This window comes from Prinia subflava, chromosome 2, assembly GCF_021018805.1.
Source record: "Prinia subflava isolate CZ2003 ecotype Zambia chromosome 2, Cam_Psub_1.2, whole genome shotgun sequence".
In the NCBI taxonomy this organism is placed as follows: Eukaryota; Metazoa; Chordata; class Aves; order Passeriformes; family Cisticolidae; genus Prinia; species Prinia subflava.
Window position 1 is genome coordinate 69206971 of NC_086248.1, and position 19595 is coordinate 69226565.

General features: G+C 37.0%; 1 protein-coding gene across 1 annotated transcript in view; it reads right to left on the reverse strand.

The window, feature by feature from the left end:
* The window catches only part of RYR2 (ryanodine receptor 2), a 383210-nt gene that overhangs the window by 254316 nt on the left and 109299 nt on the right, over positions 1 to 19595 (reverse strand). Inside the window, exon 4 of the mRNA XM_063390404.1 lies at positions 13961 to 14065. Coding sequence (XP_063246474.1) covers positions 13961 to 14065 — 105 coding nt within the window. The remainder of the gene's footprint in view (positions 1 to 13960; positions 14066 to 19595) is intronic.

A 19595-nucleotide genomic window follows, 5' to 3' on the forward strand; every position in this document is an offset into this window, starting at 1 on the left:
GTGCATTTAACTGTCAATCTTCATACTTTTTTTAAGGAAGTACCTTGGTAACTTGGCTTATTCATTAACATACAGAACACTTATTAAAAGAAATGGGAGGTGTTACCTCTTTCCACTGGCATGAGAGATGAAATTACTTTCTCCCTCCTCCCATGCTGAGAAAATGACAAAGCTGCCAGCTCTCTGTGTTATCTTGCTGCTTACTAATACCAAGTAATTAATGAATTCAGAGTTCCACAGTTGGAGGTAGGTGATTTGAATATTCAAAAATCCACCAGCTACAGTTGCATTCCTATCCCAAAATGGCTCCATTCTCTCTTAGAAGCACAGGAAAGTTTTTCATCTCTGTGAGAAAACACATGTTTTCTCTATCCCTTAAATACAGAATGATAATGATACATACAAGACACTTCCATGTGATGATTCCTTCACACAGCCCTTCAGACCAGAGGATAAGGCCTTCACTTTAATCCACAGCAAAGACTATCCCACACTTGAAATCAGACAGCAGTTTGCTGGTCAGTAGCACAGAAAACAGATTTTAATAAAACAAGGCACCAGGAGGAGTGATTAATCAGCCATGACTGGATGATTAGATGGGAGTTAATAAGCTCATGATGCAATTTAGCTAGAACCTTGCCTAACTAATGGGTATCTTGCAGACAGCATTTTCCTGAAAAATGAAGTTGTCAGCTATTGGAGTAGAGGTTGTGAAATTGTTTTTTTTCATATTAGGGAAACACTTCAGCTTTGAATGCACACACATGTGCAACCAAATGCTTTCATTCTCGTAATAAGGTCTGACATAAATTTATGAGTGCAGAAGTCTGAAAAACTCCTAGCCTTAATTAAAATTCTTTACCACAATATTACTGAGACTTTTAAATAAAAGGTATTTGTTTGATGGCTATTTCCTCATGTTGCCCATGAGTTATTTCTGTATCCATTTCAGTGCTTCTCTAACGTAATTGAATTGGGAGGGTGGGAGGAGGGAAGGGGGAGGGTAAGGCAAAGATTGTGATGTTTGGAAGAAAATACAGACATTCTAGAATGTTACTAAGGAAGGAAGGAAAAGACTGATAATAGTGTCAGTAAGCAGACAGCATATTAGTCAATCAGTTCTGCTCCAAAGTTAAGATCTCCTGTTAGTAACAGGAATGAAATAAAAATGTATGAAAACAATCGGTCTCACAAGACCTGCAAAACTATGCAGCAGATCAAAAAATAACTGCACAAAGGAAGTAAAAGTGACCAAAAGAAATTAACAGAAACAGAAAAAATTTATGTCGATGCTAAAGAAACAGTTACTTGTTTTTAATTGTTGTACTCTTAAATCAGTGCAAAAAATCAGTGTCAGGTTCATATTAGAAAGACAATTAACTCAATAGCAGTCTATTTATTTGGTTACACCAAGCTGCAGAACAAATGAAACTTTTAGCTAAGCACTTCCTCACAGATTGTAGTCTTTACTCAGACATGACTGAAGGTTATGTGTTTGCATCTCTCCCTTTAATAATAACTTTCACAATCCCATTTTCAAGAGGCTCTTTCCCAGTTCCAACCACAGTACAGTTCCCTCATATTTGGCTCTCTGAATTTGATTTTTTGATTAGTCCAGTCTTGCTTTCAGTTTGAAGGGATCCAATATGCCAAAAGAAAAACAAAAACTGATGGAAATTTAAAATCCACCCAAAATTAGGAAGAAAAAGAAAGGAAATTTCCCTTTATGAAACACAGACTATAAAAAAAAGATGGTTGTGAACCAAAATCTCCTAACTGCTTTAAATACAAGCAGAATAAGCATGTACGAAAGAATTTAGAAAATGCTTCCTACTCTACTATATTTAAACTAACAGCTATATTTGTAACCTTCAAATCCTCAAGAGATTTCCATGTCAAGTTACATGGAAAGCCCCTAAACATTATCCTATCCCATTCACAAAAGGTTACAAAGAGTGGCCTTGGCAAAAGACATTGTGAATAAGATGCTAAGGTGAAAAAAAAAAGAAAAAGAGGAAGAATAAGATGAGCGAAAAATGTTTTAGCATATAACAAAATAATTTTTGTACTTCACTGATAAACTACATCAAGCAGAAAGGATCAATTTTAACCATGAAGATACACAAATCAGATCATTTCATTATTCTCTTGCCTAAGCTTTTAGATCCTTGTGTTATTTTTCGTTACTTTTTTACATCAAACCAATAAAATCTTGAAGACATCTATGAAAATTATTAGAATTTCACAGGGAAAAGTTGGGAAAGTTTCTGGGATTTCAGAAGCAATCTCAGTAGAAAGCTTATTGCATGTGCTGTTTCTTGTCTCAGCCCATGCCACAGCACACGTGAGTTGAGAAAGGACTCAGCAAACTGGGCAGGGTCAGACATCTGGGCTACAATAAAGGCTTTGCAGTCTCAAAGCTCAGAAAGTCTGTGCTATTCCACGCAAAGGTCTCAGTTCACTAAAAATGTTTTATTTTATAATTTGCAGCATCTTGGAATACTCAGAGAGTCACAAGAAGCACTGAAGTCTCATATTGCTTCCAGTAATACCAAGAAAGCATACAGAAAAAGAACTGAGGTCTTCTCAGCAGAGGCTAATGCTGGCTGCCTAGTATGCTCCTCTGAAGATCTCCAAACCCACCATTTCTTTAGGACAAAGGTTTTGTATTTCCCTAAGTAATGTACCTAAAAAATAGTGCCATATGGCGGAGGAGTGAGACAAAGAAATCCCACCTGAAATTTCTTGGAACAGCCAAAGGATTTAATCAGTTACTGACATTATTAAAATTTGGGCAAATGCACAAGTTCTTTTGAAGAAGCCAAGCTATACCCAGTAAATCACATATATTCTAACAAACACCACCTGGAAATGGAATTTTACTGGCAGAGTGAAATGCATGAGTACCCAGGTAACTAAAATAGTTTGTTGCCAAATGACCTACATATACACTAGACTATGTCAATTTACCACATTAAATAATCACCACTAAGAAAAAACAGGATTTCCAAATTTGTCACTTTCCCTCTGCTATTTGCCTACCGTTATCTTCTGACTCATCCCAGTATTTTTTAAAATAGAAACATCTTTCAAAAAAGTGAGTGTTCTGCGTATTTGTCAACAGACTGTCAGCTATCAAACGGCTGCTTCAGGAGTGGGAGCTGCATGTACCACCATAATTACCAGCACATTCCACTCCTTTAGCAGTATCTGCAGAAACAAGCATCAACTACAAAAATCATATACAACAATACAGGACTCCCCACACTGAAGCAGATGACAACAGCCAACAGAATTAGAACACAGGTTTACTAGCAGAAGCCTGAATAACCTTTGTTCTTGTCAAGTTTCTTTTCTTTGCTCTGCTTACTTAGAAGTATGTTATTTCCATAAAGAAAAATAAGGCTTGAGCTTTCTCACCCCATCATATAAAAAAATCAATGCCTTATCTATTTATACACAGAGGGAAAGACTATTATTTAAAAGACTTAAAGGACAACTAACTGCTGAACTAGCAAAAGCTAAAAAGACTGTAGCCTAGACAGAAAGGAAAGACTGCAGGGGAAAGGGAGGACAATCTTCAGAGCTCAGCAACTATCATGTTTGTCAAAAAAATATTTATGGATCAAGATCAAAGACGTAACAATGTGGGGATAATACCTCCCCTTCTCACCTACCATGCTGACAGAACTCTAAAACACAGGTTTCAATTTTCACTTGAAAAATGAAGGACGGGTGCATACAAAGAAGTCAGGAAGAGTCATAGAGAACATGTTCCCTCTTTTTAAGCCTAAATGTGTCCGTGTGTGTGTATGCATATACATTTATCAGGAATGCTTTTGAAGAGGAAGAGGTCAATCCAGACTGCCTGCAGGAACACAGCAGGAGCCTCAACTGCTGCTGAGATGCTGCAAACACTCCAAAATGGATCCTGCTGGCATGAGACCCATTCCCCACCACTGAGGCCAGAGGCAGCTCAGCAGGTTGGCTGCACAGGATGCTGCGGGCAGGGGCAGCTCCCTTCCCTGTCCCAGAGCCTGCAGTCCTGACTGGAAGTTCAGAGAATAAGGCTCTGCTCACAAGAGTGACCACTTAAACACTAAGAAACTAAAATTCAGGTTTAGGAAAAGCTGAGTGATCCTGACACACACTGAAGCAAGCTCATGGTGTATAGGTGGATGATCCTACCACTCCAAAGGTAAAGAGCAGGGGTGAAGAGCAGGGGTTCACTGCTCACTCAGGGGTTTCTCCGCTGTGCTCAGGGTCCCAGACTCAGCTACAAATAAGGCACCTGGAGGCCAGGGACAGAATCTCACCTCTGCCTACAGACCTGCTCCCTGTTCTCATCCTCTCTCTGTTTACCTAACACCCCTGGTCTTAAAACCCTCCATTTCTCTCACTTTCCTCCCCTGCACTCAAGGGTTCCTACCATCTTGATAAGTAATTAAAAAATGGTAATTCTCAATGATAAGAGAGAATCAAAACCTAGGTATGTAAACTTTAGACCTGAAATAGTGTTGCTCTCAAACTACAGTAGTGCTTAAAATACTAGGCTGATACACTCACCTGCCTGGAAGGCTCTTGTTTCATTATAATAATTGAAACACATCATTTGATGATGCTCCAGCAAAACATTACAAAACCAGAAACCTTCTTGGTGAATTAACACTACCACAGTCACCAAGAAATAGCTGGGCATCAAAAGAAATTATGTCTCCACAGATGAATGAATGGTTGCTTCAGAGAGAAATGAAACACCACTTGTTCTCCCTAAACCTATTACTTTTGCTAAGATATAGATTTGCTCAGTGTTGTAGCTACCATGGATTCAAAATTCCCATTGCCCTAGGGAGATGCAATTACAGACATGCAGATGAATCCTCATGTGCAACGTCCCTATGCAGACCTGCTCAGCAACAGAGTTCATTGACAGCCACCAAGAAGTCGTGCATGTTTATAGCAACTCTGACAGACACGCTGCAGAAGCAATACAGAGATGAACCCACCCCCTCCGAACTCAATTCCTCCCCATTTCCTGTTCAAGAAGGGAATCCAGTCTGTTCAGTCTCACTGCACCATTTCTATCTCTTCTTTTAATGCTGCCCTTGCTGGTGTTGTTACCCCTTTGGGGAGGACCATTCACATCTAAACTTAAACAATGTGGAAGTCTATGATGCATATAGAGCACCATTAGAATCAAAAGCACCCCAAGGTGCTGAACCCTGCAGGATAAGGAGAGTTAGGAACAAGCCCGCATTACAAAAATCTTGACTGAATGTGAGCATTAGGGTGGTGTGTTGTTTTCTTTAATTACTATGGAAAGTACTGGTAACTCCTGGAGGCTGAGCACACTGAGCACATTTCAAGAGGGAGAATCCCATGTGTAATCTTCCAGCTCCATCCTATGGAGCTGCCTGACAGGAGACTAGTCTCTTGCTACACAGTACTGCAGACACAATTAACGTTTTCCTCACTGCCAGCCTCTGTAGCACTGCCATGCATTTCCTTTACTGATAACATTTTACACCACTCATCAAAATATTCTTTAAATTTGCCATTATAAGTCACTGAGTTGGAAAAAAGGATCCTTCCTTTTTGAAATTTTGAACCAACCTAGGCAAATATTTCAGGAAGCTATCCCTACAAGAAGCCATGACAAGACAAATGGAGATATGGAGAACTTTCATATACATCATGAGATGTTTACTGAGTATAGGAAGTCTGTTTAAAAACATGGAATAATTATTACTTCCAATCTCAGTGTACTGGACAAAAGTAAAAGTTATGTTTTATTTAAGGTCTTGGGCTTTACAAATAATTCATCTTACAGCTGTGGGCTTTGCAAAAGAGAATACAATGTTTGAGTATCACTTTATCCAGGCCTTGCATCAGCTGAGAGATTAATGTAAAACTGCACTTTGCACAATCAGTAGTAGTAGAATTGTAGCAGACAAGAATCATATACAATCATGAACAATTTAATATCTCAAAATACTTTTGACTAAACTAAAGTATAAGGTTTTGTGTTTTCAAAAAAATATGCCAACTTTTACAAAAAAAGTTAACAAACTTAAGGCAAACAGAAAAATGTCACTGTTTTATCATGCAGCCTTTCACATGTCCATAACTTCCTCAACGTTAAATCTTCCTCAGGCAACACGTAGATGAGAGGGTGATCACTTACTATTTTGTTTCATTCCAGCTTCTTGTACAATGATTGCACTAAAACTTGATAGAAAAACACTCCTAAAGACAAAACAATTAAATTCTATCCATTTTATGACATTCACTACTGTAAAGCTAACCTAACAAATATTAATTCAATTTTCACAATACCCCAGATGAAATATCAATAGATTTAAAGAATCCACAAAAATCAATGTACTACACAAAGCAGGGAGGTTAGTCTGAGACGCCCAGGATCCAATTTCTAACATTATTTTATGTGTAGCTTTCATCAGCTATCGTCCTCAAAACATACATAAATCAGTTCTGAGGTATAAAGAAAAACAAAATCAGAAAGAAATACAAGTAGCAATCGCCCCTTAGCTTATTGATTCCAACTGCTTATCTACATTGGCCTCATTTAAAAACTCAGTGTGTTACTAGCTTTGTTGAGACATCTAGTAGCATTAAGAAAATGAGTGGTTTAGGAGACCATCTCAGCTTTACATAGAACTGAGCTGCAAAACTGAGACTCTTCCACATCCTAGAAGAGCATTTGAATGTGAGGATTTGGTAGGTTTATATTTTCATCATTTTGAATAAATAGCCTTTAGTACGTCAATTCTAACCGCTGATTAAAAAAAAAAATTAAAAAGGGATTTGGTTCTGAAGACAAATTTATCATTTTCAATTTTGCTGTGCCTAAATTTCATTAAAAATCCCCATGATCTTCCAGGACCTAAGAGGGAATCTTTACTGAAAAGCATTAGTATGTTGCCATACTCTATTTTAAAAAGCTATAGCTCACAGATAGCACAGGGATGATACTTCTAGAATTTACAGGTAAAAGGCATAAAACAACCAATCTCCTGTTTTCATCCAAGGTAAAAAGCCACACAGTACACCTTGAGTTCCTCATTCTAATCTCTTTGCCAGTATTTCTCAACTGTCCTCATGGCAGTTCAATACATTAAAGTGCCAGGTTCAGTGACTTCTACATTGCTTATATTCCATCAGCAACTTTTTGTCAAACCGTTCTCAGTTTGTTTCCTAGGACCACATGGAATCTGAACCAATTCTTGTTTCAATCCTCACTTTTCCATTCCGCTTCAATGGCAGAATTTAATTTGCCCCAGTTCTCCCTAAGTTCAACTACAACAGTGCCTGAGTAGTCCAAGAACATCATTTCACAATCAGACTTTTCCTTCTATGACCAATGTTCTTCTTCAGATGGGTTAGGAGAACACTCAAAAGTATCAAACAGAAAGAAGTCTGCTTCCAGCTCTGAACATCCAGCTCTCTGGAAGACCAGCCCTCAGGAACTGATAGTGGCATGGACAGAGTTTCACATCTTCCTTATCAACCAGGAGGGCAGGATAGAGCTTCCAAGCACAGCACATCTTCATGGCACACAATATTAGAATAGCACAGGTGCTGGGCAAATAAATAATGGGGAAAATGCAGCAAACTGCACACTGAAGCGTTCAGTAGTTAATATAGCAACTAAGATCAATTTGGAGGAAACTAAAAAGGGATTTAACCCTACATTTCATGTTACCTAAAAGTAAACAAATTTCAAGCATACTAAGGCAACTGAGAGCCAATTAATGTATCCCCTGTACAATGAAGTCTAGAAAGACAAATAGCAAAAAAAACACTTCAAGATTTCTCAGAAAAAAAACCCAAACAAATACAGTGTGATTTTCTGAATAAGCACTTAAAAACATTTCAATATAAATTCTAGAGAGTCCTACACTCTCCTGATTTATTATATCATTCAAAACAGAAATTTTAAGTACTCATATAATCACCTTCTTGCTACAGGGAGACATGCAAAGAAATCCTCACTTATGTCACTATTACGTTTTTTTCTCGTGAGCAATCAAAAAGCTGACACTTGAAGTGAAAGGACACAAAAGCAGCTGAGAGAAATCCATTGGGTTCCATTGAGGATAAATGAGTTTGGTGCATCTGTCCTTCTGGAGTCATTAAAACACAGTTCCAAAGGAAACACATTACACTCCAAGTGCAGATGATTTTACTAGCAAGCAGTTCATGTAGCATGAAGCCTAGCCATTAGCAAAGGAATTGAATGTTCCAAACACTTTGCTGATAAAATTGGGAAAAACAAATACCAGAAAGAAGAAAACCTACAGAAGTCTCGTACTCCTATAAATCCCTGAACTTTTTCTTTTATGCCCATGCATATGCCTTTTGTTGGCAGAACAAAGCACAGATCAAGGAAACAGCAGCTCCAGAAGCTCTCACCAAAATACTTTTCTCTTACTCTACACTCTCCCCACAATATGAGATTTTCCTGTGCATGTATGGTGCAACAGTAGAATTGGAATGGTTTGGCACTCACCAGTCTTCTGGTAGACCAGAATGAAGAGAATGTTTTGCCACTGCTGACAGAAACTAATTAAAGCTGCTGTAAAACACAATTTGTTAATAGAGTTCTCAATGACTCCAATGGGATGGTGCAGTTAAGAACAATTCTCTGTTTGGGATACAAGGTGTCCCATCCACACACAGATGTACACCACACTGGCACATGAAAGCAAGTCACATACAGCTGTGCTTATATGTGTCATATATGAATACACACATCTGTTCATCAGGTATGGCATGTAAAATATAATCCAGAATATTCAAATTTCAGTGGTCTCATTTATTACAATTATCATCAAGGACTATAAAAGACATAACAAGGTGGAAAAATAGTACATTATTTCTATAATGAGATTGTTGGATATATTTCAAAAAACGCAGGCAAAGCAAGTGTAACTCAGGGAATAAAAGCATTTATTTTTTTGTTCCAGCCAACATAGATGATAGATGATGTTGTGCTTGTCCACTTACAGGAAAATGTCCTTTAAATGCCAAACTAATTTAATTTCCTGTATCTAGTCACTGTGCCCAAAACTGGTTTTTATCTCTTTGAAGTAACAAAAGCATTAGAATAGAATGAAAGTTCAAACTAGCCCTTTTTTTATATAAATACAGAGAGTAGTGGTGTTTGGAATACTCAGATTCTCCCATTAGGAAAAAAAAATTCATATTGAGTCATATGAAAAACCCTCTGAAATATAGTTCAAATAATAGTTAAAAGCAATGGGCTTTATGAAGGTTACCTTACACTTAATTTTAATTTGCACATCCTCTTGGCAAATTTTTATCTTAATACCTATTTTTCATGCAGCATGCATTCTTGAGGATTATTTAAAAAGAAAAACCTTTCAGACAAAAGCTAAATCATTTTTTTGAACCAACTGAAGCTGAGAAAATACCTGACATTCTTCTAGGTCAAATACGTCTGGATATCTTTTCTTCTGGATACCCTTTTCTACTGGGTACAGCAGGACAGAGGGAAATAATTTTCCTTGTCATAAAAGGTGAGACTGGTAATAGCATACAATGCACTGGTCTGTTGTTTAACTTTTATGAAAAGCCATTTAAATCTCAGAACTGAAAGAAGCTACAAAATCATAAATCCCTCCCTTGCACCTGAAACCTGGCAATTTCTTTCCCACATCCTTCTGACACCTTTTCTCAGTGAAACAAGGTGTGCAGAAGGTGCAAGCACAAGAGCAGCTGATGGTAGTGTAAAACAGAAAACTTTGTCTTCCTTTCCTCTTACACAATATATAAAGTTAGATCCCTTTCTCCTACCTAATATCTATCATATCTGGAAGAACTATCTAACCTTGTTTCTAATTTTCTTCATATTTTCCAGAATTCACAGAAGTTACTGAATTCAAGAGCACTAATGGATAGATGGCCAGGCTTCATTTCCTAAGAAAATTAGGGAAAATTTCCAGGAACTGATTTGATTATGGCATTCAGTCACTTTCACAGGAAGCAAGTACTACATGATAGAGGTCTTAAATTTATGAAAAAAAGATGTGATTTTAAAAAAAAAATTAAAAAAAAAGAAAAAAAGAAAAAAAAAATTTAAAAAAAAGGAAAAAAAAAAATCAAACAAACTACCTAAAAGGATAATCAAAGGAATAAGAATCACAGCAAAATACAGTTCCAACAGGTTGCAATATTCCTAAGTTACTCCAAAAGCTTTGGATTTGCCTTCTCAGGATCATTCCAACTGATGAACTTTAGTGAAATACAAGGCACTTGGGTCCTGAGAAGGTTCACTGGAAATAACAACCAGGCTAAGAATAGATAGCCAGAATGCTTTTTATTGTCTTAAATGCTTTATAAAAACATAAGGACTTCCATTTTCATCTTACATCTGTTTTCCTAATAATAATAAAAAGTTACACTTAAAAACCGAGGCAAAATGATTACAAAATAATACCTAGGCTGTCCTACCCTTGTGTAGGACAGTGCACCTGTAATTCTGCTTGCCTAACACACCACATCCCAGACAATGCGACGATACTCCTCATTATATAATTATTTACTATTCCCTCTCCACAGGATTTCTCCCTTTTTCCTTATCTATTTCTGGTTTGTTGGGTTTTGTTTTTTTCCTGTGGATGAACTGATGAAAGTCTCACATGCTTATAGCACTCCAGATCCCAGCAAAATAAAAAAAATATACCTATTTAACATGAAAAGTGCAAATAATGCTACCTAAGCAAATAAACATGGTTGCGTTTTTATTTTTGAAACCAAAACCATTCAATCAAGCTACTAATGTCAGTGTTTTAATAAGATGTCAGACCTAAGCACAGTATTTTACAGGGAAATGATGAAATCTCAGAGCACAAAACAACTGCTCAGTGCCTAGAAGAAACAGAGCACTACACAGATTCTTTCTTAGGAAATTTCAGTCATTTTCCACTGTTGCCTTTGATACTAGCATTTATCTGGTTCAGGAGAGCCGAGTAGGTATACTCAGATAGATGCGTCACTGATCTCACAAAGTACAGAAATTCCCATTTTGGGATTCTTGCACTAAAAAGGTATTTATTGCAGAGGTAATCTTGTACACTTAACGCATACTAATTGAGAAGCAGCAGTAAATCCAGTAAGTGCACACAGTTATTCTTTCTTGTGCACAAGAAAGCTGCCTATTGTTCTGACTCAAGTCAGCGTGAGATTTTGTTCATATTACTCAGACATTACGTTACTGCTAACTTACCTGTTATATAACAATATTATTATATAAACACAGCATTCAAGAGATTACACAACACAAAAGGCAAACCAGCTCAAGGAAACCACTTATAACCACATGAACTTAATGATTCCTAATGTAATGAAAAGTAACTGAGGACTGAAAAGACTTCAATTTTCAGGTTTCTTTCCACTAGAAAACTGAGGTCATGCTGAAACCAGTTTATAGCAACACCTTCTCCAAAAATTGCTATATTTTCTTCTCCTAAATGAAATGGAACACTTTTTTTTTTTGATTAAAAGAATTGATGCTTCTCCAGGAAGTTAATAGTGCTTCAGGTAAGACAAATTATTTTGTATCTTAAAACTTCTTTTAACAGTTACTTCAAACAAATATGAAGCTGTCTATATAAGTACCCACCCTATGATATACAAATATAAATGGAAAGGCAAAATTTGTATATTTTTCATTAAAACTACATACAGATACCATATGTCAATTCTATTAATTTATCAGCAAGTATGTATTCAGTCATTTTAGTACCATCATCATTCTTGACTTTCAGAGACTTATTAAAAAGAAAAATATTAACATTGACAACAACATGACCTTGTGTTCATGTACAAACCATTATTTTCAAGATTATTCTCTTCTAATATCATTAATATGCAAGAGACACAAGCAGATTCCTAATGCACTTCTACAGAAACCATCTAAATCTGCAATAGAAATATATTTATGATTTGCTGAACACTATCTCTCTGTGTTGGTATAGCTTCAGCTCTGTATCTTCTACTAGTGTTGGCATTTAATAGGTGCTGAGAGCACAGTAAACAGCCAAGAGCCACATAATGACCACACTCAGAACTTTGCTTGATCTTTGTTGTGCCCATCTCAGAAGACCTTTGACTAGAGAGCACTGTAGACCAGTGCACCTGCCATCAGTGTTACTTAGGCACGTGTAAGTGTCCAGAACTCTGACCCTCATGACTATGCACAGAAAACATCATTAATTGTTTCCAGAAAATACCACCAAACATGGTAGGTCTCATTGATCAGTGTGTCCTACAAAAATCTTTTGCTAATCACATCTAGTGCAGAAAATAGTCCAGAACTAATGCAAGTATTTCTCCACCTAAGAGAGCTACAAAACTCTCTCAAGTCTGCCTCGTTCCCAGCAGAATATGTGAGCTCACATTTTCTAACAATTCTGCAAAGAGGTTCATTCATTCTCCAATGTTCTCTGGGTGTGATCTCTGTACTAAAAACAAATATATAAAAGTAAACACATGGCCCCAGCACTCTGGTAAAGACAGTGCAACAGAAAATCTGCAAGCTGATGTTATGATTTAAAGAGAAGTTTCAATACTTTATATTCCAACACTGAATGTTTTTTCACTCGCTGCATTCTGCCCTATAGCATTACTTTATCACACATTCCCCTATACCTCCTTCAGTTCATGCTCCTGCTCACATCTGTTGGGAATAAACAGAAAACTGTTGCTCTACTTCACACATGTGGCCATACACAGTTATCACTGTACATCCTGCAGTATGGACTGTGATTTTTGATATTATGCCTGTATGTGTCTGTTCTTTTGATTTTGTTTTTTTTCCCTGTGAATTTGCTTGCTCCTGGTTCCAGTATTCACAAAGTAAGGGAAGAGGGGTTTAGAGGTACCTATCTGCTTACTCTGGTACCACCTCTTCTCTCAGATAGGCTTTTCATTCTCTTGGAACAAATTCTCACTGGCAGAACACACTCTGGATTATCCATGGGACTGCTCCCAGACTTCATTTCCCAAATACCATTTTCAGTCTAAGTGCCTGGCACTTCACGGGACTGACTACTCTACATTAGTTTGGTTTCTTGAGGCATCCCCATAAACATCAGAAAGCATGCTTACCTACTGCCAGCTTTCTTGAGTGATGGACTTATGATTAACACCTATTCCTCTTCTGCCTGTGTAACTCCTATACCTACAGTCACTCTCCCTCAAAAATTTACAGGATGTGAGCTAGAGCATAGAATTCACTATAAGGTGTATATGCAACACTCAATTACAGCACAACAAATCAAATTAATTGCACTGCAGGGAACATTAATTACACTACTATGATTTATTTGTAAATAATTATTTGCTAGTCAAAAATTAATTAATTTCTATTAGGAAGAGCAATAATTCTTATCGGATTTAAGTAATTCCTATAGCCTTCATCTTCCAGACTGCTATTTCTTGTCCACCAAGATTCAATAATATTTTGTCTTCAACTAAAGGTCTGTTACAGCTTATTTCAGCTCAGGGCACACACAACATTTTCACTATTTCCAGACACAACCAGCATCCAAGTCATTTTAAGACCTTTTGAAAGTTTCACCCAATACAGTCAGGAGTGCTCAGAAAGCTTATTTGTTCAGGAGAAGTGATCAAGCTTTATATGACAAATAAGGAGAGTCTCAAATTAAAACACCCTTGTTTTAAAGCACCTATACTGACTCATAGCATACTGAAATTGCAAATTTACAATGCTGGAAACCTCCATTGGACACTGGAATTGCTTACAGTTTAAAAAAACCTCAGACCATTCCTGTAGCAAAGGAGGAAAATTCAACACTATCATGCTACAAGCATGTGACAGTCATGAAACCTGTGGTACTATAAGAAAAACATACTATTTTGCAAGAGGGAGAAGGGTGAGTATTTAACAACTTACCCCTTCTGCCTTTTCTTCTGTGTTAGCCAGCATTTCCTGGAGGGCCCGTACTGACAGAGACTGCTCCAGCACAAAGGTGCAGATGGACAAATCAGGAGGAACATTCTAGATAAAAAAGAACCATGAGATCACATTAGTAACACATTTTCTGAGTAGCACTTTCCAGCGGCTCTCTTTTGCCTCTCCATCCATGGATCTGAAAGGTCTATTACATCTCTGAGGCTATGAAATCCAGCCACACACTGGGCTGCAACAGTGAAGTTTTAGCCAGTAAAGGGAAGCAATGTTCTGCTCACCATGGGCAAGCTGATGCCTAAGGTATCGCCTCCCCTCTAAAAAAAGAGAGAAATTCTCAAAAAAAAAAAAAAAAAAAAGAAACCAGTGAATTTCATCAAGTTCAGCAGAGGATCACCATGAATGTCAGGGTAGTGCACTCCCCCTGTGTCTGCAGAGAGGAGGAGAGGGATCTTGCAATTCTCTTCAAAATCTAATGGTGATTTGAGGGGAATGGAGGCTGACCCTTCTTGGATGTGCTCCTTGAAAGGAATAGGAGCAGCATGACAAGTCATACAAAGAAAATTAGATAATAAAATTGGGAGTGGAAAAGCTCCTAAGCAAAGCAATGATAGCTCTGCTTGGACATCAGCACATAGAACATGTGTCCCAGACATTATGCTGAGATTGTAAGGAAAACCAAATTCAGTCTTTAGGCTACTGACAGTTAGCCAGAGCTCATCCTTGTCATGAAGGTCAAGATGAATTTCCATAGCAGAAATACTGGGCACTGAGCATCAAGGCCAAGCCACCAGCTTCAAAGCCTTGCAGGGCACTAGACTTTACCACAGGCTGCTCTAACTGGGATAAAACTAAAGAGTCTTACAAAAATTATTATTTAACTTGTCATGCTTGAAAAAAAAAAGTCACTAAACTATTGAAAAGTTAATTTTCCAGACTATCATAAAAATTCACATATAATTGAAAGAGGTTTGTATTAGCAATGTCTAAGTTACAAAGTGGCAAAGTAAAATTAGATTTTATGTGGGGATCTTTTCTTCTGTTAATAGAATATGCAACTCCTACACATCTTTTCTTGTCTCCAGAAATTCTTTCGTATTCCTTCTCTATTTTCATTTTAGTTGCATATTTTAGCTTAGGAATACTTTTATTGACTGTTGGAATGCAGTTTTTTACACCATGAATGCTTTTGCTGCTAAAGCTATAAAACTGCATACTTACTCAAACTTTGTACAAAGTGAAGAGGTGACTTCCAAGGCCAAATCACAAAAGGTAGTTGCAAAATCTCTTTTTTCTCCCCACAAGTTCATTTGCTCAGAATATCTCACACTCATACTAGATAATTATATTGCTGTTCACCCCTACTAAATCCAGGTCTGTTTAATACATAATAGATCTTTCATTGTTTTCCAGCAGTTATGTTTCAATGAAATTAATGTAAAATTGTAATTTAAATTTAAGTTTTAGCCAAATGAAAAAGGTTTTAATAGCATCTTCTTTTGCATGGGTTTTGAATGACTTATGCAATGATATTTAGGCATGGAATATTTTTCAGCCAACTCCTTCAGAATCAGTCACTAATTATTTGTCAGTGTTCTTGTTATCATTTTGCTTTTGTAGCTAGTCAGACACTACAACTGTGCTTTTCATCCTAAGACCAGGCCAACAAACTACCAACTAGATTGTCTTCAAAACATCCTTGTAATGTCCTTACGTTACAAAGCAGGAAAGAGAGCACTCAAAGATCTCAGGCTCCAAGGTGTTGCTTCTACTCAGTAAACATAAGGACACATTTCCAGTCTAGAAACATCACAGCCTAACAGTGCAGCTCACCCTCCATTCTGCCCAGTGCAAGACTGGCAAACAAGAGTATGAACAAATGAGAAAAAATGCTCCATGCACTGTGCTCAGAAATGAGCCAAGGCTATCTTTTCTGGGTCTATAAACAAACAAAGTCTCCCTAACAATATTCACGCTTATTACCATTATTTAAAGTAGTTTTTTACTGGCAGAGCATGTCTCACACATACAATTTTGGACATATTAATTTTTTTACTATTGAACCTATCACCCTACAGGTTCTGTACTTCCCAATATCAAAAATCCTACTGGATTTCAGGATTTCATGATCAAACCAACCCAACTAGGACACTTCTTCATCCATTTCATTCTCCTTTATGTTCAAGACAGCCATGAGCACCTACCCATTAAAACTGAGGTATCAAGTCCCAATGAACATTTTTCAGCTATTCTCTTTGCAGGTAAGCAAGGCACAGTTTTTGCTCCCAGGGAGTAAAAAAGGAGAACTGTATGAGATTGTTTTGCTTCAATTAAGTGAAAGAAGTACTGTGTTCTTACAGTCTAGCAAAATGTTAGAGCCAGGGTTTTTTTCATGAGGCAAAAGGGAGAGCACATTATCCCACCTCATCTTCGTTGCATGAATGCCCGGGTACTTGGTGCCCCTCAGGGAGAAATGTTTTTCCCTTAAGAGCTGAGGAAAGATTCATCTACTGATGCTTGCAGTGAGCATGTGAATTAGACCATCTCTCTGGCAGTTCCTCACCCAGCTCTGCTCTACTGAAGATCCAACAGGCATGACTGCATCAATCCCAGCATGTACAACAACCAAAGCATGGAAAAACACGGGACAGATGCAGACCTGTCAATGTATTTCGCTCAGTTATAGCTCTGCTCACCCCTATACACTTTACTTCAGCGCTGATGATTTTAATGCTATGGATTTAAAAGATGAGGCTTTGGGCCTCACATGCAGACTGAAGGTTCCTCTCTTGAATAGTCCCCTCCAAAGACAATTGCAAATAATTTTAAAACTTTCATTTAAATACAACAAAGATTATTCACAGTGTCTTTTCCATGTCTTCAAAGCATAAAATAAAAATGAGGAAAGAAAAGCAGAGTCTTCACCAGACCTCTAATTATCTACCTTACTGTCTCTTATATTATCTGACACACAGAGGATGACATGAAAAATAAAGGTATTCTATGGAAGCCTAACACTCTCTACTGAGAGATATCTTCATACAAATTACATAGTAGATTTTAGTACACAGCCTGGAGGACAACTGCATATTCTAGTGGCTGCAAGGAAAACCTGTAGCAATTAGTTTTCAACATCAGGCTTTTTTGAGGACAGGTAAAATGTATTGGCAGGTATTTCAGTGACTGCTTTGCTAGACTATGAATACACTATTAAATAATAATTTTAAAGAAAATATTTCACTGCATGTCTAACAAACCACCAGTGCACTCTTAATAAACACCAAAACTGCCAGATTTAACTAACAATTAAATGGCAATAATACATCTCTATTTTGACAACAGAACACAAATTACAACCCTATAACTGATCAGCTCAAAACCAGAGGTCTCATCAGCTGTAAATAACTATACTGGCAATCTTCAACCTTCTTTTTCACCAATTTTCATCATATTTATATTTGCCGCAGTAACTTTTTCAATGAAGGCATTAAAATTTAACTCATATTGCAAAGAGGGGTGTTGGTTTGTTTTGAGACAAAGTATGCAATGTCCTTGGACAATCCAGGGAATCTGTATCACTTCAGTTCATATGATCAGTGGAAAATTCTGATACGCAATGGCAGTATTCAATACAATTTATTTTCAGTTCATTTCTGACACAGAAAAATCAATTGTACTTTAATGGGGTCTGAATATATAATATACTCACTGACTTAAAAGGTAAATAGTAGTAATTCCAGTTTATCTGAGTATTAATTAAAGCATTACTGATTTAGCTGCCAGTTCATGTTAAGATTTGCCCTTTTGTCAATTTTTCTTTCTAGAAAATCTACTCAGTCATAATTAGAGCCTAACATGCAAGTAGTTCAATTTTTTAAAAGGTATTGCATAAATAAATAGAAATTGTAATATTGAATTTCAAAAGGAGATTCAGTACCTCTAAGAGAGAAGCAATAAGTTATTATTACTTTTTTCTATTGTTCCTTCATCACGGCTTGTAATAGCCCGATCAGCAAAACTAGATTAGTTAAAATAAATGTAATGGTCAACTGGAATTTTTAAGGCATATCCATTACTTAAGTAATTACTGGATTATTTAGAAAATTTGTGAACTCTGTTCTTCCTGTCATTTTCAACTACATTTATTGTGTACACTATTTTTCTGTAGTAGTATTTGCATATTAAACTACACTTTACTCTGTGGGAGGCAGATTTGCAAATCAGATAATCATACCCTTTATTAAAAAGGTGTTTTGAGTAAAGCTTTTGAAATATATTTAAAAATAACCCTAACTGTATTCCAAACCATAGATGAATCATGGATACTGGATGTATTCATTATGCTCAATTTCATTTTCTAGAGAATTTCTATTTAAACGCTCCAATGAAAGCAAGAGGCTGAGATGCAAAAGTCAGTGCTGTTGTCATTACTTTGACAATCACACAGTGCAAACAAGCCACTGTAATGTACAACCTGCTCATATAATATGTTGCATATAATCTTGTGAATGTAAACTGAACTTCTGTGTCTCATAAATATTAGTACAAGACTGAAGGATAATAAATTGCATCAGCAAACAGAATTCTGTTTATAAGAATAAGCAGCTTGACCTCAGCTTTATTTCTCTTCCTAGATACTGGGACACTTCTTAGTTGTGTTCCTAAGCTCACAGTTATTTTTGTTATTCTTCGAACTAAATTCCCAATTAATGGACTTGCAGGTATTTAGTTTTTAACCATATACCGAGTATTCACACAGTAGTGCCTAAACAATCACCTAATTAAGCAGCCTGATGTCAAAAAATGAGATGTGGGTATTCATGACTTTTTTTAATGCTAGTACCTTTACCAGCTACTACACTTTGAGAATCCAGGCCTAACTTTGAGAATCCAAGTAGGAGACTCTGAAAATTCATTTCAGTACAGAACTTAAGTAAAACATCTGCAGTCCTATTTGTGGGAATAGCCTGAAAGAAACTGAGCCCATGAGCTATTTTCAAGTTCCATTTAAATTTATACATCTCCATCTTTCTGGCAGCCCTTTCTATTTAAATGAGATTCTGTCTGGTGACAGTGATGAAACACACACAATATTAACAGGAAAAACCTTTTGTTTCTAGGACTCTACACAGAAGGTCTAGCTTCCCTTGTTTTCCAGCTTGTCATCAAAACAATGGACCCAGTACAGAAATATATGGGTCTGACAACAAGCCCCATGAGCGAAACAGAAAGAACCATATTCATCAAACCCCAAAGCAGGAAAGCCAGAGAATGAATTATGAGCCTTAACGTTTCAGTTCTGCAGAGAGGAATGTCAAGTAACACTTCCCTCTCTCCCTAGAACCTCTCCAGGATCAGCAACAAGCTCCCATGTGTTTACCATGAGCAGACTGTGAAGGCTGCCTGGACAGCTCCCACACAAAGTTTGATATCAGCTGCTTCTAATGATTTCAGTCTGAAACCATCGCTTTCTGTATGAGGCTTTTACAGGACATTCCATCCCAAGATCTTGTTTCCTTCCAACTTTCAAACTTTTTATGTTACTATACCTAAAACGTGTAATGCCTTCATGTTTTTGGAAGAGCAGCTTGACAAGGGAGTGGCTTTTTGTCACAAGTAC